Here is a 26,295-nt window from a genome sequence, read left to right on the forward strand (position 1 = left end):
CTCCTGCCGTTTTTAATCCCCAGCCAGCTCTTTGTGAGGCTCCTTCCTAGGAGGAGCAGCAGCAGCAGCAGCGGTGGTTTTGTGTCACGCTGTCACATGAAGCCCACACAAGCTCCGGTATCCATCCTGCACCAACACCTCTCCCATCCTGACGCCGAGTTCCCGGGAAACGAGGCCCCGAAAGGGCGTTCGCTGAGCCCACAGCCTGGTGAATCACAGCGGGTGCGTAGACAGAGCTTCTCACCCAGGAGATTGTTTCTCACCTCCCCCGGAGCGCAGCACTTAAAAATTTGGGGATATAGGATTTTTTTTAATTATTATTTTTATTTTTTTTTTTAGCCAACACCGAAGAGTTGTGATATTGTGCTGTGTCAGATTTTTGCCCTCTGGCAGGAGGAGGAGGAGGAGGGGTGGGCACTGCTCCATCCCCCTGCTCTGCTAAGGACAGATGACAGCCCAGAGCGAGGGGCAAGGGGGTTATTTGATGGTATTGGCTGTGGGAATCCTGCTGTCCTTCTGGAGCTGTGACCAGGTGACCGAGCAGTCGATCCATCTGTGACTGGGGCTCTCCATTGATTTCCCACCATGGTGCCGGGCTGTCAGATGGGGAAGGACACGCTCCAGGCAGCTCCAAGGAGGATCTTTCCTCCATTTCTGGCTGGCAGGTGACTTGCCCACACCTCTGCCAGGTTGCCAGCTGACCAGCTGCCTGTTGCAGCGGGTTTCTGGCTCGTGTTGCCATGGCCTGCTGTTTGCTTGTGCCTGATGTGCCTGCTTGGCCTGAGATGGGATTCCTGGATGAGCCACGAGGAAGGCCAGCACACTGATCTGTTCCTACCTGGAGAAAAGGGGGATGAGGGGGGACCTTCTTGCTCTCTACAACTCCCTGAGAGGAGGTCGTAGCAATTTGGGTGTCGGGATCTTCTCCATGGTAAGAAGTGACAGAACAAGAGGGAATGGCCTAAAACTGCGTCAGGGGAGGTTCAGGTTGGAAAATTCAGGAAGAATTTCTTCATGGAAAGGGTGATCAGGCATTGGAAAGGGGCTGTGCAGGGCAGTGGAGTCCCCATCCCTGGAGGTGTCCAAGGAAAGACTGGAGGTGGCACTCAGTGCTCTGGGCTGAGGGACAAGGTGGGCATCGGGCACAGATTGGACTCAATGGTCTTGAAAGTCTTTTCCAACCTCCGATTCTGTGATTCTCTGGGATGTCTCATCGTTTATGAAGCTTGGAGGAATGTGTCTGTTGCAGGGTGGAAAGGTGAGAGGAGGAGGAGGAGAGGGGAAAGGAGGTAGGATCCCACCTCATGCTCTCAACGTTCTCCTCCCCCATCTTGTAGTGCCTCAGCATCTGGGGAGGGTTCAGAGGCAAAGATATTTTGCTCAGTTTGTTCCAGGATGGGGCTTGGAGCAACCTGGTTTAATGGAGGGTGGCCTCAATCGCCCAGGAGCTGTGTGTGAGGGGACACCTCCCGCAGCGATGTGATGTTTCTTCAGCCAAGGGGGACACGTGGGATGCTTTTCATGGTGCTGTGTCAGTCCCTGGGATCATCTGCAACTCAGCAGAGGCAAGGACAGTGACATCACACGAGGTGAGTGGTGGCAATTAGCACGGATCACCCTTTGGCAGGACCTGGCGCGCCCGGCGTTTGGCGCCTCCGTTCATCTCGCGACGCAGCGAAAGGAAGGTCGGAGGGATGATTGATGTCACGGCTGCACAGGCTGTGTGGGGTGGGATAAAAACCCTTCCTGCCCATATGCCAGGGCTTTGGCTTTGGCAGAGCTGTGAATTGTTGCAGTTGTCACAAATCGTGTTCGGGTCCAAGAGGTTTGGGCTTTACAAAGCAGGCAGTGGCCACCCGGAGGCCTTGTGATAGGATGAGGGGTGATGGTTTTGAATAAAAAGAGGGTTGATTCAACAGATACAAGGAAGAAATTCTTTGTTGTGGGGTTGGTGAGGCATTGGAACAAAGAAGCTGTGGCTGCTCCTGGATCCCTGGAAGTGTCCAAGGCCAGGTTGGAGCAACCTGGGCTAGTGGAAGGTGTCCCTGCCCGTGGCAGGGGGGTGGAACAAGATGAGTTTTCAGTTCCCTTCCAACCCAAACCTATGATTCTATGATTTATTCAGAGTTACTGTCAGGTAGGTCATGGATCAGTTCCCTTCCAGTGGATCTGGTTTTCACCACCTTGTGTGTTACAAACAGTAAAATAAGTGTAATTTAAATCAAAAGCCTACCCAGTGGGGTTTGTATTTAGGCAGCCATTCTAGAAGGCGGGGGGGGGGTTACGTCACAGCAGGGTTCCTGAACCCAAAAAAACACCCCCTTTACTTGTACGTGACCCAAAATACAGTTGATTTAAATTAAATATCATGAAGTTTAAAGGACCAGCATCATCACCTGGCAAGAGCCTGTGCTGCAGTGGGGAGTTCAGGGGGGCTGTGCTGATTTAAACTGCTTTCCACTCTGCTGTAACATATGACCTGTTCCTAACTGTGCTTTGCAGGGATCTGGAGCAGAGTTGTTTGCCTAATAACCATCTCTGGGAAAAGCTTTTAACCCCAGTAAAATGCCTATAAAATCAATATGTATTCTATTGCAGTCGTTTGGTTTAAACAGTTTGCTTGGTTTGGGGGGGGTCCCCAAATTGATTTACAGTTATGGCTTGAAGAAGCCAAGAGAGCTGTGAATGCCAGCAGTGTCCCAAATGTGTGTCCAGTATGTAATTTAAGGCCACCTTCTCTTCCTCCTTCATTTGTCCTGGGTGTCAGGAATAAGTGTGATGACTTGGAGTGATTGAATCCTTCAGCATGAGGTTGGTGGAATCTGAACATTTCTGTGCAGTCGGTAGGTAATTTATGTAACAGTTTATGTAACAACTTGCTGCCTTCACCATTTTGCATGTGCATAAATAAATCAATCTACCCCTTCGTTGCAGAGGATATTTTCAACTCAGGTAGTCTGGGTGGCTGCACAGCTCTGCAGCAAAAAATAACTATTGATTCTGAGGCAGAGCTCGTATTTGGATGATTATTTTTAATGCCTGTGCTCAGAGTGGAAGATAATACAGTCTGTAATTAAATAGCTGTACCATCCCTGGCCCGAGATGGGACATGGAGATGCTCTGAGGGCTGGAGCCCCTCTGCTCTGGGGACAGGCTGGGAGAGCTGGGGGGGTTCACCTGGAGAAGAGAAGGCTCCAGAGAGACCTGAGAGTCCCTTGCAGGGCCAAAAGGGGCTCCAGGAGAGCTGGAGAGGGACTTCGGACAAGAGATGGAGGGACAGGACACAGGGAATGGCTTCCCAGTGCCAGAGGGCAGGGAGAGATGGGATATTGGGAAGGAATTGTTGGCTGTGAGGGTGGGCAGGCCCTGGCACAGGTTGGGCAGAGAAGCTGTGGCTGCCCCTGGATCCCTGGCCTCTTAAAGGCTTATCCCATGACACACAGGTCCCTCCTCAGTGGCTTTCCACATTGGCAGTGCCTGGGACAGCTTGGAACCCACGGAGCTGTTTGCTCCTGGTTCCGCTGCACGTGCAGGGAGTGTTTGGGGAGCCTTTTGAGCCCCTTCCCTGGGTGTGAGAGGAGGAAGGGAAGGACAGGCCTGGGCAAGCTTTGCTTAATGAACTACTTTTCCCTTCTGTATTCAAAACTGGTTGTAAGTTTAAATAGAAACAGATTTAAATAGGGAAAAAATTCTTCAAGGGAAAGGAACAGGCCCTGGCACTTCCGAACTCACTCCTCGCCTTGCGATGTGCCACTGCAAAAAGCTCAAACTCCACATTTTAGAGTTATATTAAAACCCCCTGGTTTTCTGGGGCATTTGTGTGCAGAACCTTTGTCTTTTATTCCTTTATTCCAACCACAGCATCTTCACAGAGGCTGGAGGTGAAGGGGAGCATGGGACAAGCCAGGCTGGTCCTGTGCATGTGGATTGTGCATCCCAGGGGTTGTGGCACACAGGGACACTCAAGCTGACTGCCTGGGAGCTAATTAAGAGTCAGGGCTAATGAGCTCAAGCAGAGCACTGGGCTAATCACACTGGAGTAGGTCTGTTGTTCATCCTGCTCTGTGGGCATCCCACAGATGGGACAGGAGGAAACGGCCTCAAGTTGCGCCAGGAGAAGGTTTAGTCTGGATATGAGGGAAAATTTTCTTCACCAGAGGGGTTGTCAGACATTGGCACAGGGCAGTGGTGGAGTCCCCATCCCTGGAGGGGTTTAAAAGCCCTGTGGATGTGGCACTTGGGGACACAATGGGGCAGTGGTGGCCTTGGCAGTGCTGGGGGAACAGTTGGACTCGATGGTCCAACAAGCTGCTTCCAGCACTGTGTTTGCTTTCTGCACCCAGGATATCCTCTCCCCTTCTCTTTCATGGTTTTTTTTGGTGTTGCAGCAGAGGTGGAGACTGGAATACTGAGCTCCTGAGGTGCTGTGGACCAGTGCTGTGGCCACCTTAGTGCTGGGTTTGGAGCTGAGCTTGCAAATGTTACAAAAGCACCCACAGAATCGTGGAATCCCGGAATGGTTTGGGTTGGAAGGGACCTTAAAGCTCATCTAATTCCGTGCCATGGGCAGAGACATCTTCCAACATCCAGGTGTATCCTCCCCACACTGAGACAAGATTATTCCCTAGAGACTTTTAGAGATGTTTACCCTGTTTGTGGCTCCTTTTTCTCCTTAGCCTGGTTTTTCTTTAAGGTCTTGGAAGCTTTTTCTTTCCTCTGAAAAAAAAATACAACCCCAAAACCTATTACTCAAGTAAATGTGAATTATCCCCCCCTCTCTTATCCCCTGGTATTTCCTGAATTCTTCACTTCTTCATAAATGATCATGAATGATTCAGTGGGTCCATTAACCGCTTCCCTCGTGGCACCAGGATGGATTGCTCAGCTCCAGTGATCCGGATATCCTGCAGTTGGGGGTTGTGGAACCCCCTCACCTCCCTGCTCTCTGTACATACACTGACAAGTTCTTCATTACTTCCTAATTAGCCAGATGTCCTTTCTTATTAAAGATTAATTTTTTTAAAGGCAGTCATTATCTCAGCTCTTCCCAGGATTATTGATTTATTCTTCCTCCTTTTTTTATTAATGGATCTACAGCCTTCTCCTAATCCATCCCAGTGCAGTTTCTCTGCCCTGTAAGGACTTCCATCCTCCCCTCTCTCCACCCTTCCTGGTCTCCTGCTGCCTTCAGTGCTTTTATCACTTAGTGCCTCTTCCCTGTGTTTTATTTTCCTTGGAAATCTTGATTCCCCATAAATCCTGTTCCCTCCATGTTTTGGAGCTCTCTGAAATCCAGGATGTTTTTTTGGGGGAGTATTTGCAGCACCAAATACAGTCTGGTTGCTATCACATTTTGGGAAGTAATCCCAAATCCAGCCCTTTCCAGCTTGGGAAGCGTGCGTGCAGATGTGAAGGCTCAGACTCCAGTGCCTGGAGGAAGGAGTTAACCGAGGAGAAAGGCTGAAATACTTCATTTTCCCTGCACTTGAGGTGAGCTCTGAGCTTCCTCATGGTGCATTTTCCTGGCAGGATCCAGCCAAGCATCTCTGCACTGCTGTGGTGAGCGTTGCCTTCCCAGTGCTCCAGTATCCATGGTGATGGGGAGTGGTTCTACAGCAGTGCTTGAAGGGAAATGTGAAATCCTGGTCCTTGGACCTGCCCCTTGGTCGCTGATGCAGAGAAATCTCACAGGAGGGGGAAGGACTGTGGAGCTCAGGGGTTTTGGGAATGGTGAAAACTGGTGAAATTCCAGGGGGGTGACAAGGTGGGAGCATCTCTGCTCAGGTAAAGGTGTTCATGGCAGGCAAAAAGCTCTTTTTTTAGTATTACATGGAAAATTACATTATTGGTCATGGAAAAATTCAGGTTAGGAAGGACCTCTGAGAGCTCAAGTCCAGCCTTGTGCCCAGGAACAGCAGCAAAAATTGAAGGAGACAAAATCCCAGATTGGTTTGGGTTGGAAGGGACCTTAAAGCTCTTCTAGTTCCACCCCCTGCCATGGGCAGGGACACTTTCCACCAGCCCAGGTTGCTCCAAGCCCTGTCCAACCTGGCCTTGGACACTTCCAGGGATCCAGGGGCAGCCACAGCTTCTGTGGGCAACCTGTGCCAGGGCCTGCCCACCCTCACAGGGAGGAATTTCTTCTCAATATCCCACCTAAATCTATCCTTCTTCAGCTTAAATCTACCTCCCCTTGTCCTGTCAGCTCTACTGCCAAGAGTTCATTGTCTCCCTGGGCTAGCTGGAATCTTCCAGAAGCTCATGGCTGAAAGTGGAGGTATCCAGAGAGCAGCTTCCCATCCTGTTGGAGTGGGAGAGAATGAAGCAGAAAGAACCAGGTGATCCATCTGCACTTTGATTTTGCTTCCCTCCTCCTCCTCCTGCTGCTGCTGTGTGATTCCAGCAATCTTACCCAAAGCACAAAGCATAAAATTAGGGATAATTTGCTGACGTTCGAGTCGCTGGTGAAGCTTTGCCTGCCAGAGATCTCCCAGCAGTGGCACTGCCTGAGCTGGAACTCGCTGCTGTTTTTCCCAGAGACGTGAAGGAGAGCTCGGGACAGCTTGCTGGAGTTTGTTCAGGTCCCTGAAGTGTGTTTTGCTGATGGCTCTGGGCGTCCTTGTTACACAGAACATCTCGGGAGGTTTCAACGTGTCGCTTTTTGTGCTCGTCAGGCGCTCGCCGGCAAACGGGAGCTTTAAAGCACCAGCCAGGAGCGATGTTTAGTGAAAAAAAACAACAAAGGGAATGTTTTAAGAGAAGCCACATCCTCTTAAAAATATGTCAGAGGAGCAGAGGGAGGGGTTGGTTGTGTACTCACTCCCAGGTCAGATGGGTGGTGATGTGTTTGCCTGAGGAGATGACGGTGAGCAAGGATTTATTTGGTCGGGTCCAGCGTGAGAAGGGCTCAGAGGGAGCCCCAAAAACACCCCAAAAAGGTGCTGTGAGCTGTCCTGCACGTCAGGGAGAGTCATGGCAGCACAGCCTCAGCTGGAGGATGATGATGATGATGATGTGGGGAGGCACCTGCAAATTGTGGTGGTCACAAACAGGGAGAGCCACTGGAGTGAGCACAGGGAAAGCTGGGCATGCATGGGGAGGAGAGGAGGCTGGAAATGGGACTGTGATGGTCTTCAAGCCTTTAAAGGGCTGTTGGAGGCTTTGTGTTTCCATGGGTGCAGCAGGAAGTAGGATACTTAAATCACAGCACTGGAGAAGGGGTTAAATTTACTCTTCTCCCAGAGCTGACTTTGGGATTGGGCATTTGGACACATGGGCAGCGACCTGAATAAGTGCTAATGACCCCAAATACCTCCTTCTTCAACTGGGATTGGCCAGTATCCCATCAGGGAGTGTCAGATTGGGAAAGATGGCCCAAGCCTGAGAGAGTTTAGATTTGAGACAGTGATGGAAATGACCATCATGGAACGGTTTGGGTTGGAAGGGACCCTTAAAGGTCACCCACTCCAGCCCCTTCCACGCTGGTGCTGTTTTACCTCACATCCCCAGCCTGCTTTTTGCAGGGACACATGGTTAAGAGCAACAGCCAGAGGGAACATGCACAGCAAAACCACCCAAAGTCTTGTCATTGTGGAGGACTTCAGATGTGCCCGAGGTGAGATTGGGGTGGGAGAGGAGATACCTTTTGTTGGAGCCTGTTCCATTGGGAAAGGCAGGCAAATATTGGGGTACAGCAGCCCGTCCTTGGAGGCTGCAGCCTCAAGGATTCCTTAGGAAATGCCAGGAGATGGGTGTTTGCTGAGGGGAGATAATGTTCTCCCTCCTGTCCGAGGGAAGGCCTGTGTGTCCACGGCCGATGGGAATGAGATGCCATCTTCCATCTGTGCTTTTAAAAACCCCTTTCAGCTAAATCCATGAGTAAATTCTGTAAATTCCTGGTTTTGGGCAGCAGCCAGGGAGGCAGAGGGCTGTGAAATGAGAAGCTGCTGCTCAGGCTCCGGGCTGGGATCTGGGAGAGGCATGGATTGGGTGGACAGGGAGACACTGCACAGGGGTGACAGCACAGGGATGCTGCTGCTGTGTGACATTCCTGGGGCCAGCTCCCTGCTCCTGCTGGTTGGAAGGTGGGATTTACCTTTGTATGAAGCACCTGAGGCCTCCCTAGATGGAGTACCCACCAGTCCCACTGCCCCAGAGCTTTCTGGGCTGCACTGGGAGCGCTGGACTTGACCCCAGGATCACACTGGGCACTAGAGTAGAGCAGGGCTTGGATCCCAAACCTCCTGGATGACATCTCAGGAGGAAGGTGGTTTCACTGAGCTTCCCTTTGTGATGGGACTTGATAGAATCATGGAATGGTTTGAGTTGGAAGGGATCTGTAAAGCCCATCCAGTTCCACCCCCTGCCATGGGCAGGGACACCTTCCACCAGCCCAGGTTGCTCCAAGCCCCATCCAACCTGGCCTTGGACACTTCCAGGGATCCAGGGGCAGCCACAGCTTCTCTGGGCAACCTGTGCCAGGGCCTGCCCACCCTCCCAGCCAGCAATTCCTTCCCACTATCCCATCTAACTCCATCCTCCTTCAGCTTACATCTACTCCCTGTTGTCCTGTCACTCCAGGCCCTTGTCCACAGTCCTTCTCCATTTCTTGGAGCCCCTTTAGGCACTGGAAGGTGCTCTAAGATCTCTGGAGCCTTCCCTCCTCCAGGCTGAACACCCCCAGCTCTCCCAGCCTTCCTGGTCCCCATCCAGCCGGTCACAGCAATGGGGTGTAATCCTGTGCCTTTTTCCCTCAGTGAATAAGGCTCAGAGCTGGAGAATCCAATCAAATTTGCATTTCTAGGCAATTAAATGTCACGGCAAAGTCAAGATGCTGGCGAGCTGTCAAGCCTGTTTATGGCTGTGCCTGCCTGCAACCCCCAGATGGTCATGAAAGGCTGTAGGACAGGACAAAAGGATGGTCCAAACACTCCACTGCAGAAGGAGGAATTGCCCCATGGGGCTCTCAGCCTGCTTCCCCCCCTGTGTTTGGGCTGGGACTGGGGAAAATCATTGTTTGTGCAGGTATAATCAGGTTTAAATTTAACTCCCAACAGTGTAACCAGATTTAAAGACCTTTTTAATGCAATAATGGGGTGGAAGAGCTGAAGTGGGAGTAACCACCCAGGGGTGGGCCGAGTGGGGAGGCACTAAGTGGATTGGAGGCAGATGGAGCATGATTTGAAGGCAGGAAGCACAGGATTTGCACCTTCCTGGAGGTTGGGCAGTGCCAGGAGCACAAACAGTGCCTGGAGGAAGGTGGAGGAGAAGATGTGTTTGGTCCTCACACGCAGTGGTGGCCTGACCTCTGTACCCCAAAAAACGGGATGTGACAGTGCCCCAGCAGCTTCACTTGCAGGCTGAGGGTCTTGTTTTGTGCCCAGCACCTTTATTCTGTACAGGACAGGGGTCTTGGCCCGTGGGATCATAAGCTAAGTCTTCGCTTCCGTGTTTTTCCATCCGCCACGGAGAAAAACGGGATCTAATCTAGGCCTAAACCTTGTCAGGTTCTCCTGGTGGGACTTCCCTCACCATTTTACAGCAATGCCCCCCAGGTTTTTGGAATAAAAACATTGCACCACTGGTTTGTGCTGTTCCAACCCAGCAGGACCCGAACCTTTCCCTGCCACTGACCCGACTGGAAGTGGTTTGGAGCTCCTTGACCTTTCCTGACAAGTCGTTCCCCCAGTGCTCATTTGTTCTGCATAAGTAAGAGCGTTTCACAGCAGTTCCCCAGGGAGCTCATTTTGTTCTGGATGGACTCGAGCCCTCTGGCATTCCCTGAGCCTGAAGGAGAAGGGAGGCTCAGGTGGAGCAGTGGTTTGTGAGGCAGGTGACAGCAGGTTCTTGCTGGGCTGCTTTTCCCTGCTTTGAGGTACCAATCTCTGCCCTGATCCCTCTGCCAAAAAAACTCAAGTCCAGCCTGGGGAAAACGGGCTGTTTGCTGGGTGCCTTCACAACACACAGCTGGGTTTTTAAGGAATTGTGCAGGAAAAATAGTGAGAGGACCTTGGCAGGAAAATACAGACCAAAATTTGGGGAGGTTTGTCCCGCTGTGGATGCAGCCGTGGTGGTGATCAGCCCATCTTCAACATGTTACAGCAACGAGCTGAGGAAGGGAGAGGGGTTGTAATTTTCTTTTAATTAAGAATGACCATAACACCATCAGTGTTTCCACATCCTGCTGTTCATTTCCTGGGCACACGGGAGTGCTTGGGAAGAGCTGACGAGCCAGGCCTTGGCTCGATGTTCCCTGGGCATGGTGTGAGTGTTTGCTTTGATGTTTGTCCTGCAGAGAGGCTTCTCTGTCTCTAAAACTGTGGTGGAAATTCATAGTGCAAAACAGTTTGGGTTGAAAAAGACCTTTAAAGCTCATCTCATTCCCACCCCCTGCCATGGGCAGGGACACCTTCCACTAGCCCAGGTTGCTCCAAACCTCATCCAGCCTGGCCTTGGACACTTCTTGTTACCCAGGGCTGCTGTCAATGCTTTCCTTTGCTCCCTTTAACCAGCCCTGAACAAGCATCCAGGATATAGATCCAGAGAAATGGATTGTTGACATGGAGTTACCCACTGCTGCACCACTGCTGAGGAAGTCAGTGCATGACAAATACCAAGAACAATGCTGTTTGTTAGTGCAAGGTAATCAAGGCAGTGGATCTGGTTATAATCAGCCTCAGGAAGCAGAGTTCAGCTTCTGGAGGAGTGTTCTGCAGGTCAGAAGGGACTGGCACATCTCAGGCAGCCTCTGAAAAAAAGAGCATTATTGTTGTTTTTTAGGAAGCAACAATGTCATTGCAGAGCCCTAATTAGAGGGAAAGGTTAATAGAGCCAGACACTGCATTTCCTGAGAGGGCTGCTTAGCAGCTAATCCCTGTGGCAGCTGATCCCTGCTCCTTGTGGCATTTTTCCTTCCCTCTGCTAAGCCTCTGAGCCCTGGATTCCCTTTGCCAGGGTGTAGCAGACATAAGGAAATAGGTATTAGACACTCAGCCGGTGTCCTGAGCTCCCGGGTCAGCTCCAAGTGTGGTGTTCCCTGGATCCTGGTCTGTTGTCCCAGGTGCTGCCCTCTGAATTGCAGTGCTCCTGTCCCTGGCTCATCTTCCCAGAGAAGAGAAGGCTCCAGGGAGACCTGAGAGCCCCTTGCAGGGCCTAAAGGGGCTCCAGGAGAGCTGGAGAGGGACTGGGGACAAGGCATGGAGGGACAGGACACAGGGAATGGCTTCCCACTGCCAGAGGGCAGGGTTAGATGGGATATTGGGAAGGAATTGCTGGCTGGGAGGGTGGGGAGGCCCTGGCACAGGTTGCCCAGAGAAGCTGGGGATGAATGAATGGTGTTGCCCCCTTGGTTCCTGGGATCTCCCTCCACAGCACTGAATGTCACATCCATGAATACACAATCCAGCCTGTCCTGATTCCCCTCTCAGACCTCAAGGTTCCCTGTGAGGGCTCCAGAGAGAGGGAGATGTGTCCTGAGGATCCCATTTGGACCTTGGCTGGCTGTAGGCTTCGGAGCTGAGTTCCTTCTGCCTGCCATGCCCTGAGCTGTCCCACAGGGAATGACTGGGAGGGGATTTATTCTCCTCCTGCTTGCACGAACCAGCCACTGGCAGAGTCGAGGGCCTTCTTGCCAGGGCTCATATCCCAAAAAAAAGCCAGACTCAATCAGTGTCATCTCAGTCTCCAGGGGACACTGCCACCCAGACCAGGATGTGGGAATGGCTCAGTGCAGAGGAACAGTGGTATTTGGTTGTGTTTTTCCCAGCATCCCTGAGATAGATCCAGCAGTTCTGCCCGTGATCTCAAAGGGATGTGTGTGTGTTTGGCTTTGCCAGGGAAAAGCTTAGATGAGTTGTTGTTGTTGTTGTTGTTGTTGAGTGTTTATGGAGCAAATCAGGAATTAATTGGAAAATATCAAAGGGTGCTTGCATTTCTTCTCCCTAAAAATCAAAGCAAGGGCTGTATCCTATATCAAAGCAAGGACAGAGCATCTTCAGCACATCCTCACAGTCAGGAGCAGTCCAAGGACTAGGGACAGCCAAGCAAGTTGCTACACATGAATTGATCCACAGTGAGTGTCCCTGTGGGCAAAGCTGGCTTTTTTCAGCTTCAGCCAACTTGGAAGGTCGGACTTGATGATCCTGGAGGTCTTTTCCAACCTCAGTGATTCGTCAGGTTGCAAAGAATCATCCTATATCTATATTTTCCAGGGGGATAAGCTGAACCAAGCAGTGCTTTAGTTACAGAAGGTCACTGCAGCTCCAGGGAAGTTTAATAACTTCATTTGGTGTCCCCATATTTTTGGAAGTGTGTTATCTCACAGGGTGCTTGACAGCCCTGTCTCATGGAGTGTTTTCCATTCCTGGTTGGTTGCCCTTGGAAAAAATGGGGTTAAAGAGCAAGGATGCTGGAATTTGGGGGAGTTCAGGTCCTCCTCCTCCAGGCTTCTCCCAAATCCTGCTGAGAAATCCTTTCAGGCTGCAGAGCACCAGCTGTCCTGGCCCAGGAGCCGGAGGATGGCAGGTTGAAGTGAACACAAGGATTCACAGCAGGAACAAAACACTCTCCTGTTCTGTGGAAGCAGCAGTGTGTGACCTGTCCCTGCAGCCTCCCAGGCATCCCAGCCAGCCTGTCATCCATGTGGCTCCTGGCAGGGGGTCTGGAGGCCGGAGTTGTTCTCTCACAACCCTGACATAACTATTCCGTTCATTAAAATCCGTGCCAAGGCCATAATTGGTGGTTTTACCCCCAATCTCTCACTCCCAGCAGCGTCTCCAGGGCTGGTTGGTGGGCAGGGCTTGGCAACCAAGTCACTGCAGATCATTTTTCAAACATTAAAAGCCTCCTTTCAGGGAGGACTCCCTAAAACCTGGGGCTGGTCAGGTTGTAGACCCCCCCATCCCATTCTGTCACATGGGCAGGGTGAGGGGTTTTGGGCAGCCAGGTGGGACTGGGAAAGTCCCTGTGCTGGTACAGATGGACTGACAGACATTACCACTGCTGCAGGGGAGATCAAACACACAATAAATCCAACCTGAATCCAGCCAGGCTGGGAGGAGGCAGAGCACCATCCTACCCAGGGCCAGGGAATCCTGCAGCCACATTGGCAGGCACTGAAAGGGTTTTAAGTAAGGTCATGCTTGAAAAGAATATATCCTTGTTTCATTTGCAGGCTGGAGCTTTTGAATCAGTCCTGCCTGCTGGGGGAATACACTGCCCCTGTGTCTGTGTGAACAAAGCCAGTGGCCAGGGCCATCTGTGCACCCCAGCGAGGGCACATCGGGGCTGGGCCTTCAGCTCCAGGCTGGTTATTGCCATCACCACCTCCCAGGATGCTCCCAGGGATGGTGTGGTGGGATGGGGATCTCCAGGAAGCAAGAAATCCCACAGACACGGGGCTTGGGCCCAGAAAACAGGCTTGGTCGGGCCAGGTGACGTCGTGGGGACATCCAGGCTCCTGTGGGACGAGCTGTCCACAGCTCCTGACCTGAGCTCTGTCCCCTTCACAGGGATGTTCCAGGGGCTGCTCTTGGGGTCCCAGCCATGCCCAGCTCTCCCCAAACCCAACCAAACACCCATAACCCTGCAGCAGCTCCTTAGGACAGGATGTGCATCCACGTGCAAGATTTCCTGGATAAACAGTCACTTAAGGGGGGGAGTGTAAATAAATAAAACCCACCTGGGCTGAGCTAGTAAAGCCTCCAAACTCCAAGGGACTGGCAGTGATTTGCTGTTCTGTCACCAATGCTATCAAAAAAAGAAGTGGCTTTACCAGAATCCCACCAGCTGGCAGGCAGCGCTTTGGATTTGGGACTTGGCATGGGGCAAACCCCAACTGCATCACCTCCCCCGGCTCAGGGAGGGCTGCAGAGGGGAGGGGAGGTTTTTTCCCAGCTGAATTCCCTTCTGCCTCCCTCCTGGCTTGGTCCACAGTCCCTTCTGGAGCAGGGGTCTTCCCTGTGCCAGCTTTTTTGGGAATGTGTGTCTGCTGTGTCGCCGCACAGGGATGGGGGGAAAGGGTGGGAGATGAGAGACAGGAGGAGGCTGCACAAAACACAGTCCATGTCCCCAGGGGTGCTGAGCACCCTCAGCACGTGGTGCTGGCTGTGGGTGCCCTCAGCACTGCAGAGGGGTGAGGGCTGGGTGCTCTGCACATCCCGTGGAGCTCTGGACATCCCAAACCCACCACATCCCTCCGTCTGCTCTGGAAGGGCTGGAACTCCAACCAGGGCTGGGGATCCTTGGGGAGCTGCACCTGGCTGTCACCAACACAAAGGTGTCCCCATCTGGTGTGTCCTCCCTCCTCGGGTTCTGCCTGGGGTTTTCCCAGCCCTGGCAGATTTTCCCAGGAGGATCCACCAGGTCCTAGGATGAACAGTAGCAGTGTAAAGGCATCTCTGCCCCTTCCAGAGACACCAGAGGCCACTCCACACGCCCTGGAATTAATTCTGATGTCAATAATATTGCCCTAGAGATAATCCTCTCTGCAGATGCCTGGCCTGGAGATGCAGATCCTGTGGAGGATCATCTGCTTGGCAGATCCCAGCTGCTCTCGGGGCTGGGGCAGAGGCAGCAGGAGCATCCAGCCCCAAGGAGCTCCTCTCCCAGGGGCTGCTCCATCCAAATAGTCTGCATTTCATCCTCCTCCTGCAGAGCCCAGTTTCCCTGGCATTACTGCACTGAAGGAGGAGAACCAAGGTCCCCATTAAATGCAGGAGGGGAGTGGGATGATCCATTCCCGAAGGTTGCTTCCTATCCTGCAGTTTGCACACGGGGGATGTGCTCACAAACCTGGCTCTGTGTGTGTGTCCTGCTGATGACAGGCATAGGCTCTTCCATCTGTTGCTCCATTTACAGCTTTCTGTCAGGCTCAGAGCACGTCCTTCTCGTGGGAAACCAGGAAAACCTGAGCTGGAGCTGTGCCTGATGCTCAGCAGCAGAACGGTGCGGTGTTGGAAAGGGGATAATTGGGATCTGTGTCCTGTTCCTGTCCCCTGCTTTGGCTCAGGATTACAGATGTTTGCAGCTGAGATCATGGAGTCACAGAATCATGGAATGGTTTGGGTTGGAAGGGACCTTCAAGACCATCTCATTCCATCCCACTGCCGTGGGCAGGGACACCTTCCACTGGACCAGGTTGCTCCAAGCCCCATCCAACCTGGCCTTGGACAAGAGAGCCAGGGAGGGACTTTGGACAAGGGCCTGGAGGGACAGGACACAGGGAATGGCTTCCCACTGACCAGAGGGTTAGATGGGATACTGGAAAGGAATTCCTGGCTGTGAGGGTGGTGAGGCCCTGGCACAGGATGCCCAGAGAAGCTGTGGCTGCCCCTGGATCCCTGGAAGTGTCCGAGGACCAGCCCCTTCAGGATCCCAGGACACAGCACTGTGACCCCTCCAGTCTTGAGGGGCAGGTTTAGCCCAGGCTGCAGCTCCTGCTTTCTTTTCATAGGCAGCACTGAATCCAAAAGTCAGGCTCTTGTGATTGGAGCCAAAAGCCAATTAGCAGCAGTTTAGCTTCATCAGCTTCCTGACTGAATGCAAGTTTTAATTAAAACATCCCATTCTAATTAGTCAGGCATCGAGTACAGTGAACCGGCCTCAAGATGCAAAGGCTGCAGGTCCCGTGCTTTAATTAAAAGAAAGAAGCACATGAGTTCAACTCCAGCATCTGTGACAGCTCCTCATCCTTTCGAGGGCACGAGCAGAACAGCTGGGAGCAGCACCTTCCCTTCCCGTGGCTCATTCCTGTTCTGCCTCCCTAGGGAAGCTCCAGTGGAGGAACTGGCTGTGAGATGATGTGGTTGGAAGGAGAGAAGAAACAGGGGCTGGTTGCAGTGCTTGGGATGTCAGGGCAGGTACTGGGCTCTTGGTGTAATGCCAGGAGCTCTTTTGGGATCAGTTTAGGTGAGTTTGGTGTTGGTTGAGAGCTGGCTGAACGTGACCCCAGCTGTGCCCAGGTGGGCAAGAAGGCCAAGGGCATCCTGCCAGGATGTGTGTGTCCAGCAGGACCAGGGCAGGGACTGTCCCCCTGTGCTGGCACTGCTGGGGCACCTCCAGCCCTGGGGGCACTTCTGGGCCCCTCACAACAAGGGCATTGAGGGGCTGGAGCGTGTGCAGGGAAGGGAACGGAGCTGGGAAGGGGCTGGAGCAGCAGGAGCAGCTGAGGGAGCTGGGGGGGCTCAGCCTGGAGAAAAGGAGGCTCAGGGGGGACCTTCTGGCTCTGCAACTCCCTGACAGGAGGGGGGAGCCGGGGCAGGGTGGGCTCTGCTCCCAGGGAACAGGGACAGGAGAAGAGGGAATGGCCTCAAGTTACACCAGGGGAGGTTTAGGTTGGATATTGGGAAATTATTCATGGAAAGGGTTGTCAAGTCCTGGCACAGCTGCCCAGGGCAGTGGTGGAGTCCCCATCCCTGGAGGGATTTAAAAGCCATGTGGATGTGGCACTTGGGGACGTGGGGCAGTGGTGGCCTTGGCAGTGCTGGGGGAACACTGGAATCCATGATTTTTGGAAGGCTTTTCCAACCTAAACCAGGGCCTGCAAGTGAGCTGGGCTTTGAAATGAGAGCAACTGTTCCTGCCCCTTTGCTGGTGGCCAGCACTGGAGAACCTGAACACTTTCCTCGGTGTTCCAGAGGGAGCTGCCACACGGAGCCAGCTCCACCAATCCAACACCCAGCACCTCCTAAAATAACAAACCCAACCCCCTCCTCACCTCAAGGTGAACCATACAGGAGAACCAGACCAGCCCTGACCATGCAGAGTTAAAATGATGCTTTCCTCTGTTTCTTGGAGCCTGCTCAGCCCTACAGAGCCCTCAGCCTTCTGCACCGACTGTGCTCATCCATGCACTGGGACGAGGGAGAATCAGAGAGTGACAGAAATCCCTTTGTCAGCCGTGCCTGGGAAGGAGGAGGGTTATGGAGCTATTAGCGAGCACAAAGAGGGGACAGATTCTCTCCTAAGTGCTCTGGGGACAGAGATTTAAATGCTTAGCTCCCATTAATGCTAATGTGAATCACAGAGGTCTCTTCTTACAGCCTTGGAACAAGAGCACTGAGAAAGGGGCCAGCTTTGCTGCAAAGAACAAATTCTCTGGATTTTGAGGCGCCGCTAAATGGGATTTTTCTTCATTTCACACTCATTAATTCCCCTGCCTGAGCTTGCTGAGGGTTGGACTCGGTGCATGGGAGCTGCCTGGCCCACTGCTTGCTGGATGATCCCCAGGGCAGTGTCCCCAGAGCAGGGTCCCTGACCCCAAAAAGCCCCAAAGGGTTTTTTATTTTCATGTGGAGATGCGAAGTGCAACGTTCTGGCTTTTTGCAGGGAGGGGGAAATCCTTCTGGCATGTGCCAGAAATACCAGCAGCTCTTGTTTCCCTTGATCTGGCAAAGGAGGAGACGAGACTTGAGGTCCTTCAGACCCCCTGATCCCACGTGGAGGGCTCCAGTACCTAAAGGGGCTCTGAGAGCTGGAGAGGGAATTTGGAGACAGGATGGAGTGACAGAACAAGGGGGAATGGCTTCCCACTGCCAGAGGGCAGGGTTAGATGGGATATTGAGAAGGAATTCCTGGCTGGGAGGGTGGGCAGGCCCTGGCACAGGTTGGACAGAGAAGCTGTGGCTGCCCCTGGATCCCTGGAAGTGTCCAAGGCCAGGTTGGATGGGGCTTGGAGCAACCTGGGCTAGTGGAAGGTGTCCCTGCCCATGGCAGGGGGTTGGAATGAGATGATCTTTAAGGTCCTTTCCAACCCAAACCATTCTGGGATTCTGTGACTCCTCCTGAGTCTCCCCTTCCAGATTAGGTGGAGGCAGAATTCGTCCAGAGAAAGTTTGCCAGGTCCAAGTTGGAGGGGGAGCAACGATGCTTCCAGCCTGCTCCTGGAAGCACTGGGAGGAGCCAGAGGGATGAGTCCATTGGAGCATCTAATTGAAAATCAGGAAAAGGTTCTTCCCCCAGAGGGTGGTTGGCACTGAACAGGCTCCCCAGGGCAGTGGGCACGGCCCCAAGGCTGCCAGAGCTCCAGGAGGGTTTGGACAATGCTCTCAGGACAGGGTGGGACTGTTGGGGTGTCCTGGGGCAGGGCCAGGAGTTGGACTGGATGATCCTTGTGGGTCCCTTCCAGCTGTGCCATGTGCATTGTGCTCTGAGCCTGGGTGTGCCTGGGATTGAGGAGCTGCCCATGGACAATGCACACTGGCATCCCAGAGCTCTTAACAAATTTTAAGACCGCATTTAAAAAGCTTTCCCGTTAAGAAAGCCTCAAAGAATTATGATGATATAAAGATGCCCTTTCTGAAATGCATGTTAATGGATTAAAAAAAAAAAAACCTTCTTAAGACTTGAAAGGGCAAGGAAAAAAACAACAAAAACAACGTGCTGCAGTTTTAATGAGGAGCTTGTAAACATAACCAACCCCTGCTGATTATTTCCATTAATCCTGTGTGTTATTGGAGACCAGGGCCCTGCAGCTCTCAGCAAAACACCTTTGCTGAGCTGGGCTTAAGGCATCTCCCTAAATCCAGGAGGGCTGGAGCCGTGCACGGGCTGTGGGGGGTGCTGGGGGTGTTGCAGGGACAGGGCTGGGTTGTCCCTGTGGATTCAGGCTCTGACCTCGGCTCTCCTCCAGCTGGAGGAGGAGGGAGGAGGAGGGATGGGGAGACCTGCTGAGCTGTCTTAGCAATCCCATTTTTATTAGAGATGCATTCGCTGATTAGCTCCACATCCCAACTGACTCGGGGCACGATAAATTACAAAGGAAATGCGGGAGTCACTCGGGTTGGATTAACATCTCCCGGGGAGGCAGCAGTGAGGTCATTTTCGGGGCTATTAAATGGTTGCCATTCATTTGCCGCAGCCTCTCTTCGAGAGCAATTCTGCTTTTTGTTCTTGATTTCAGCCCAGCAGCACCTCAGCAGACACCACACTGCCCTTCTCCCATGCCACCTCCTCCCTCTCCCACTCTGCCATCCGGGGAAGCACAGCACCACCAGGCAGGTGCCAGCCCCGTGCCAACATCCTGATCACAGGAGGGACGGGTCCCTTAGGTTTCTTTAGGGATTTGGGGACATCAGCCACCTTCTGGGCTCCCTCCTATGCCTGCTACAGAGAAAGCTCACCCCTCAAACTCCACGGGGTGTTTGCAGGCAATTTGCAGCCCATAAAAGAGGCAAAATCTCTCCCAGAGGTGAATTGTGAATTGTGGCGGGGTGATTTGCCAGGGCTCTTGAGATAATAACTCCTACTGGCAAAGGGGGAAGATTCCTGAGTTAATGTTCAGAAAATGCCGTGAAAATGAAAAGGCATTTGATTAACATGGTGATGATGATGATTATTACCATGCTCTGCTGCTCAGCCCGGGCTGAGGGGATGCATTCCCACCCTTGTATCCAGAGAAAGAAGGAGCACTCAGGATTTTGCTTGGCAGAGGAGGATCCTGCTTTTCCCTTCACTTCTGGGAGGTTTTCAGTCTGATTTGGGTGGCCTGGCCTGTGCCCTTCTGCTGATCACCCTCAGCAGACATGGGGCAGATCCTACAGGATTTTTGGTGTCTGACTCCCTGGAGAGAACAGATCCAGAGGAGGGAGTGGCTGGCTCACTTTGAGACCCAGGACGGATGGATGTGGCTTGCCCCTGGTCACCCAGGGAAGCCTATGGAAGAGGTGGACACTGAATATCTCCTTCCCAAAGCCAGGGAATCCATGATGATGGCTAACCCTCCTTTTCCTGTCCTTGTACTCTTGGGGCAGCAGAGGCAGATGGACACCTCAGTGGGATGCTGCAGCCCATTCCCAGCCCAAACCTCACACTCATCCAGGGGGATGGATGGGGTCCTGGAGATGAAAATAACCTTGCTCCTTCTTTCTTCCCCCTGCAGAGCCAGCTTTCCCAGGCCTTGAATGGTTTGTCAGACAGAGCCAAGGAAGCGAAAGAGTTCCTGGTCCAGCTCCGGAACATGGTGCAACAAATCCAGGTATGGCATCTCCTGACTGAGGAACAACCCCTTCCCACCAGGATGAGCTGCTCTGTGCCATCCTCTGTCCCATCCCCCAGCTTGGTTTGGTGGGTGTTCTCCCAAAAGGCCCCACACTTGACTTTTCATATGACGCCCTGAACCCTCCCCAGAGCTGCTCTTCCCAAAGCTGACAGTGCCTTGAGAGGAGCAGCAGAGAGCCCAGCCCTTCCCACCTCTGCCATAGGTAGATCCAAGGATGTGGCAGGATGGACCAAACCTGTTCCTCACCTGCCACCACCACCTTTTCCATGACCCAAGGGCACAAGCATCCCACGTGCCAGCGCTGTGGATTTGTGGGTTGCCGTGGTGCAGCTGCACGTACAAAAAGTGATCCTTGTGGCATCATTAAAAAGGAAATCCAGTTTCCCAGCTGAACTGGGGACATTTCCAGGCTGTGACTCTCCCTCTGCCCTGCAGGAGAACAGTGTGGAGTTCGAGGCCTGCCTGGTGGCCCAGTGTGACGCCCTCATCGACGCCCTCAACAGAAGGAAAGCCCAGCTGCTGTCCCGGGTCAACAAGGAGCATGAGCACAAGCTGAAGGTGAGCTCAGGTGGTCAGAGGGCTTCTTCTAGGGCTGGCACCGGATGGGAATGAGGACTAGGATGCTGTTTGTTGGGGAGGAGCGGGGAGGTCACTGGGAAGCCACTCCTTTTTCACGTGAGCTGAATTCTGTCTTGCCACGGATGCTCAGCCCACTCCCAGCATGTCCCTCAGCAAAGTGCTGCTTCCTCCAGGTAGTTCCCACTGAATGACTCCATCAGTGGGCCAATTACTAGTCCTTAGGTCAGCAGAGCCATATGTACAGCATCCACAGGCTGGAAAACGACCTCGTTCCTGTCCCACGTGTCATCCGAGCTGCTAGAACGATCCTGCAGGATGCTGAGCGTCTGCAACTTCTGCTGCCTTCAGCTGAAGTTCTGGGGCACTTGGTGCCGTGAGATGCCGCTTTTGTCACTCTATTTTATGTGCTTGGTGAGCACCTCGTGGCCTCAGGGTGGTGGCTGCAGTGAGGTTGATGGTGTCGGGAGAGCAGAGGCGCAACTCTCAGCGTGAGCTGTGAAAACGGGCCCACGGTTTGTGCCGTCCCTGCAGTCACCACACCACGCCTCTCCAGCTGATTTGGGGCTGAGAAGGGAAGCAAAGGGCCCAGTCTCTCCTGGGAGCAGTGGAACAGGTGTAGCCATGCCCAGGATCTGTTGGACAAGGGAGTTGCACCCTGGTCGTCACCCACGGGGTCTCAGCTGGACCGACATTTGTGATTCCAGGACCCCTCTTCCGAGGTCATTTCAGTGTTCTGTGTAGAAATTTCCGTGTCTCTTCTCTGGCTCCCGCTTGCACCACCCCCAGCCTTTCTTTGGGCCACCCAGGAGGCTCCCAGAGGGATTCCTGGACCTGCCTAAAACGAGGGAGAAGACCACCAGCCCTCGGTGCGTGCCGGGGATGGGCAGCACGAGGGCATTTCTGTGGGGAGACGGACAAAAGGAGCTTTGTGGGACTGAGCCCACACAAGCACAACCCCGAGCAGCCACGGCACACAGGGGGGACCCCCACTGCCTGGTGGGCTCCCTTTCCCTCAGCCCCTTCAGGGCATGGTTAATTAAACTCTCACAAAGCCGGGCAGCACAAAGCGATTTCCCTGCTCAGCACAACCCTTTCACGTTTTTGGCTGGAGGAAGGGATCTGCATCCCGCTGCTTGCTCCCACCTCCATCCCGTCGTCGTCAGCTGGGGTTTGTCATCAGCCAGGCCTGGTCCTTAAAAGATGGAACAGCCCCTGGGTGTCAGACTGGGCTTTTAAATCAGCCCTGGAGCCTCTGTCGGTGAAGGATCGAGCTCCTGGAGCTCCCCACGTGCTGCAGGAAGAGCAGGAAGGGCTCTGTGTGCTCTGACAGATGTGATACAGGAACCTCCATCCAGTTAGAATCATGGAGTGGTTTGGGTTGGAAAGAACCTTTAAGATCATCTTTTTCCACCCCCTTTCATGGGCAGGGACACCTCCCACTAGCCCAGCTTGCTCCAAGCCCCGTCCAACCTGGACACTTCCAGGGATCCAAGGGCAGCCACAGCTTCTCTGGGCAACCTGTGCCAGGGCCTCCCCACCCTCACAGGGAAGAATTTTTTCCTAAGTTACCAGTAGCATCCCATTAGCTGGTGTTTAAGCTGCTCCCTCTGCTGTGCAGCCCACGGATGGTTGGGCAGACTTTTAACCTCAAATTATTTGATTTTCCCTTTTAGTCCTTGCAGGGATTGGAGAGGGGGAGTGATAAACACAAGTGGTGCTGCTGTGCTTTTAGGCTTTTATGGGGGAGAGATTCTTGCAGCCCTGACCCACCTGGTGCCAGCTGGAGTCTTGCACACTGAGATTGGCCTCCTGTGGCTCCAGAATCATCAGGTTGGGACACACATCCCTGGTAATCACACAGCCTTCCCCTCTGGCTTGGGGACAGGATGGAGAGGGTCTTGCCTGCTCTCACAGGCTGCAGATGGGATCAGAGGGTGCAGGAGAGTCTTAGTCCCGTGGTTACCTTTGTGTTTCCCTCTGCCCAGGTCATCACCACGTTCCCTTTGCCCCCTCCAAGGAATCCCCCCTGCTCCAAAGGCAGCACCTGCAGCTCCAGCTGGACACAGGCTGGGCTGGCCTCGCTCCAAGGGTCAGGGAGACATGAAAGGGGAGCAGCATTGTGCCTGGAGCAGCTGCTTCCCAACGGGACATCCCCCCAGCTGCCCGAGGCTGAGGGGGATAACAAAGCCCCCGGCTCTTGCTCAGAGGTTCTGGAGCACTGGAAGTTCTCAGGATTAAAGGAAGCGACAGGAAGCTGAGTCAGGGCGGGTTTAGATGGGATCTCAGGAAAAGGTTTTTCACTCAGAGGGTTGTCAGGCACTGAACAGGCTCCCCAGGGCAGTGGGCACGGCCCCAAGGCTGCCAGAGCTCCAGGAGGGTTTGGCCAACGCTCCTGGGGACAGTGGGGAATTGTTGGGGTGTCTGTGCAGGGCCAGGAGTTGGACTGGATGATCCTTGTGGGTCCCTTCCAAATCAAGGTATCCTATAATTCCATAAGTGCTGCCCTCTCTTCCTGCATTATGTGGAGTTATAACCCATGGTGGGTCCTCCTGCAGGACCCTGGGGCTTGTCCTGGGTCGTGTTCACGTCAGCACAGGGCAATTTTGGCCACTGATTTGCGCTGAGAGCTTCACCCTTCCCCTGAGAGACCAGTCCAGGGCATCTGAGTGCCCACTTGCCACTGCCCTGTCCCCAGAGCACGTCAGCTGAGGAGATGAGCAGATGGAGTGCCCAGTGAGACTTGGCTGTGCCGCCCCACAGCCCTTCCAGATCCAAAGGCGTTGCTCCAGCAGCCAGCCTGGAGCCGCGGTGTCCCGGCTGCAGCCGCTGTCTCCACGGGCTGCTGCTCCTTCCCAGCGGGATGTTGGCCATCCTGGCGTGGTGTGGCACCCTGTGAGGGAGGAGGAGGGGCCCTGGGGGGACAGAGCCTGCCTGCTGGCACAGGGCCGCTGGCACCTCGAGGTCCTGTTTCTGCGGCGCCCGGAGTCGGGGTCGGCGTGGCCCTGGGAATGACCTACTTTGTCCTGACACATATTCCATGGAGCCAGGCACCAGTCCAGCTCTGCCTGTGGGCCAGCACTAATTAACTCCAGAGAGGTTTGTGAGGACATGAACTTGGAAGGGACATCTCCCTGCGCCTTTCTCCAACCCGCCACTGCACTTGGATTCAGGATTGAGAACCTGGGCTTTAAAAAGTGACATCTGGAGGAGCATTGGGGCCACCACCTCTGGGACACACCTTCCTTGCCTGTCCTCCTCATTGCTGGCCCCCGTTTTCAAAGGAACAGAGTGGTTTCCCCCAAGGGATGATGCATTTACAGCTTGGCCAGGTTTGTGCAGGGGACACAGAGGCTTCCCTGAGCTCTGCAGGCACCTCCTTGAGCTCTCAGCAGTGTGGGGGATCATTCCAGTCTTTTTGTGGCCTTCAGGCCGTAGGATGCCTTTGCTCCGTGATTTCCTCCCGTTGCTTTGGCCGCAGAGCCCGTGTGGGCCAACAGGAGTTGTCACATTCCCCAGGAGAGCTGAATACATGGGAAACACTCACCAGGGGGCTCCTGTAAAGGGTTAGAGTCAGGGTTTTCCAAGGGAACTCGGTGTCCCCAGTTGGATTAGGTCACTGGTGGTGGTAACGCAGCAGCTCTGCCTTTCCCAGCTCCAGCCTGAGCCTCCCCTCCCAGGAGCAAGTCACCATGGAAACATCCACCTTGGAAAAGCCCTGCTTGGAGGACACGTGGCTGTGGGATTCAGGGTCTGTCCTGGTGGTTTTTCCAGGGTGAGCAGGACTCCACGTCCTCCGTGTGGCATTCCCAGCAGGACTCATCCCAGGCGCTGGGAATGCTGAGTGCCTCGAAAACCTGTTACCTACCCAAGCACCAGAAAGAGGAGGAAGGCGAGGGAGACATTTAAGTGGGGATAAGTGGGGGTGTTATTGCCTTCTAGGAGCTGTATTAAAATGTAAATTATAGTTAATGTCACCTTACGGGGAAGAAAAGCTCTTGAAATAAACGTCCTATTTTAAGGTCAGGGTGAACTGCTGTGAGTGCACACAAAAATCCTTTTTTTAGGCTGTGATTAGCAGCCAGGTTCTGGCTGTTACCTCATTTGGCACCTAAAGGGGGGAAAAAAATGTTTATTTGGTAGGAATGACCTCAAACAGAATGTATGGAGCTTCACCAGCTGAGCCATGGAAGAGCCAGGCTAGGGTCAGCCTCTTCTCCCACATAACAAGAGGAAAAGGCCTCAGGTTGCACCTCAGAGAAGGTATCAGGGATATCAGGGAAAATTTCTTCCTGGAAAAGGTTGTCCAGCCCTGGAACACGCTGCCCAGGGCAGTGTGGAGTCGCCATCCCTGGAAGTGTTCAAAAACCATGTGGATGTGCCAGGTTTTCCTGGCAGTCTGGTCGAGGTCTCCTGGGGCTGCCCCTCAGCCCAGCACAGCCTCTTGCACAAGTCCAAGGCCTGAGGAACTTCCAGGTTGCACTTCCAGCTCTCTTCATCCACATACTCTTCATTACTGGGGTAACAGAGAGCTCCCAGGGAGTTCAGATCCCTCATGCAGGAGGAGGAACCACAGGATGCTTGAGGCCCTTTGGAAAACTTTGCAGCTTCTCTGGCCCCACTGGGTTTAGAGCAGGCCTTCAAGGACGTGGCAGATGTTTGTGTCTTACTTCTCAAACCTTTAATTTTACTAATCACGGTGATTAACGGAGTCTCTCTGTTCCTGTCTGTGTCCAGTTTCTCTTGCAAGCTCTAAAGCCACGAAGCCCCACTAGATCCCAAACAAAGACCCCCCTCCTCTCCTTGAAATCAGTTTGGTTTTGGCGAAGGGAACGTGGATTTCCGCTCTTGGTTTTCCTGCTGTGGAGATGCTGCAGTTAAAAGTGCTGTTTCATCCGGTTCTCCAGGTGGATTGTGCTGGATCCCTGAAGGGATCACAGAGTTGTGGAAGGGCTGAAGGTGTGGGCTGGGGCAGAGCTGCAGCCACAGCTTTGGGTGCACCTCAGTCAGGATGCCCTGGGCTGCTTCTCCTTGGATTTTGAGTGTCATCAAGGCTGGAGACTCCACAGCTTCTCTCTTCTGGTTTTTGACCACCTTTATGGGAAGCAAAAAACAACAAACACCTTTTCCTTATGTCTTCACCAATCAAATGCTGTTTCTTGGAGGCTCCTGCCTGGCTGGAGGGAGCAGATGGCAATTCTGCTGGTAATACTTGGAAAACATCGACTCCGGCAGGGAGAGGCTCACAAATTCATTATCCCAGGCAAACCAGACAGAGATTTAAGCTGCAAAGAACATAAGAAGATTGTTTTGCCAATCCCATCTTTGCTGCCTTCCTGCTGGCACGTGCATTTTCCCCAGAGGGGGGGTCTGACACGAAGGAAGGAGGTGGCTTTTCCGGGCATTCCGGGTGGGATCCTCACCCACACATCTGCAGCGCAGCAGGCAGGGATGAAAAAAGGGATGAAAAACCTTGCTCTGGCTCATCAGTCCAGTCAGGATGTGGTCTGACAGTGAGGTTGGACCCCACAGGCTGGTGTTACCTCACACTCAGTGTTACACCGTGGTCTGCAGCTCGGAGACCCAACATCCACAAAGCCAGCAGCCCTGCCAAGGGCAGGACAGACCCTAGCCCCTCTCTGGGAGCAGGAGAGATCAAAGGAGGGCCAAGGGCTGCTCTGCACCCCCACTGCACCTTCTGGATCCTGCCCTGAAGGACTGAG

General features: G+C 53.4%; 1 protein-coding gene across 3 annotated transcripts in view; it reads left to right on the top strand.

Annotated features, from left to right (window-relative positions):
• TRIM9 (tripartite motif containing 9) overlaps positions 1-26,295 on the top strand; it is a 58,405-nt gene that overhangs the window by 11,181 nt on the left and 20,929 nt on the right. For all 3 annotated transcript variants that reach the window (XM_050336117.1, XM_050336115.1, XM_050336116.1), the window contains exons 2-3: positions 19,877-19,972; positions 20,432-20,554. In XM_050336117.1, coding sequence (XP_050192074.1) covers positions 19,877-19,972; positions 20,432-20,554 — 219 coding nt within the window. The remainder of the gene's footprint in view (positions 1-19,876; positions 19,973-20,431; positions 20,555-26,295) is intronic.

This window comes from Myiozetetes cayanensis, unplaced genomic scaffold, assembly GCF_022539395.1.
Source record: "Myiozetetes cayanensis isolate MyiCay16 unplaced genomic scaffold, myiCay2020 scf6-25, whole genome shotgun sequence".
NCBI lineage: Eukaryota > Metazoa > Chordata > Aves > Passeriformes > Tyrannidae > Myiozetetes > Myiozetetes cayanensis.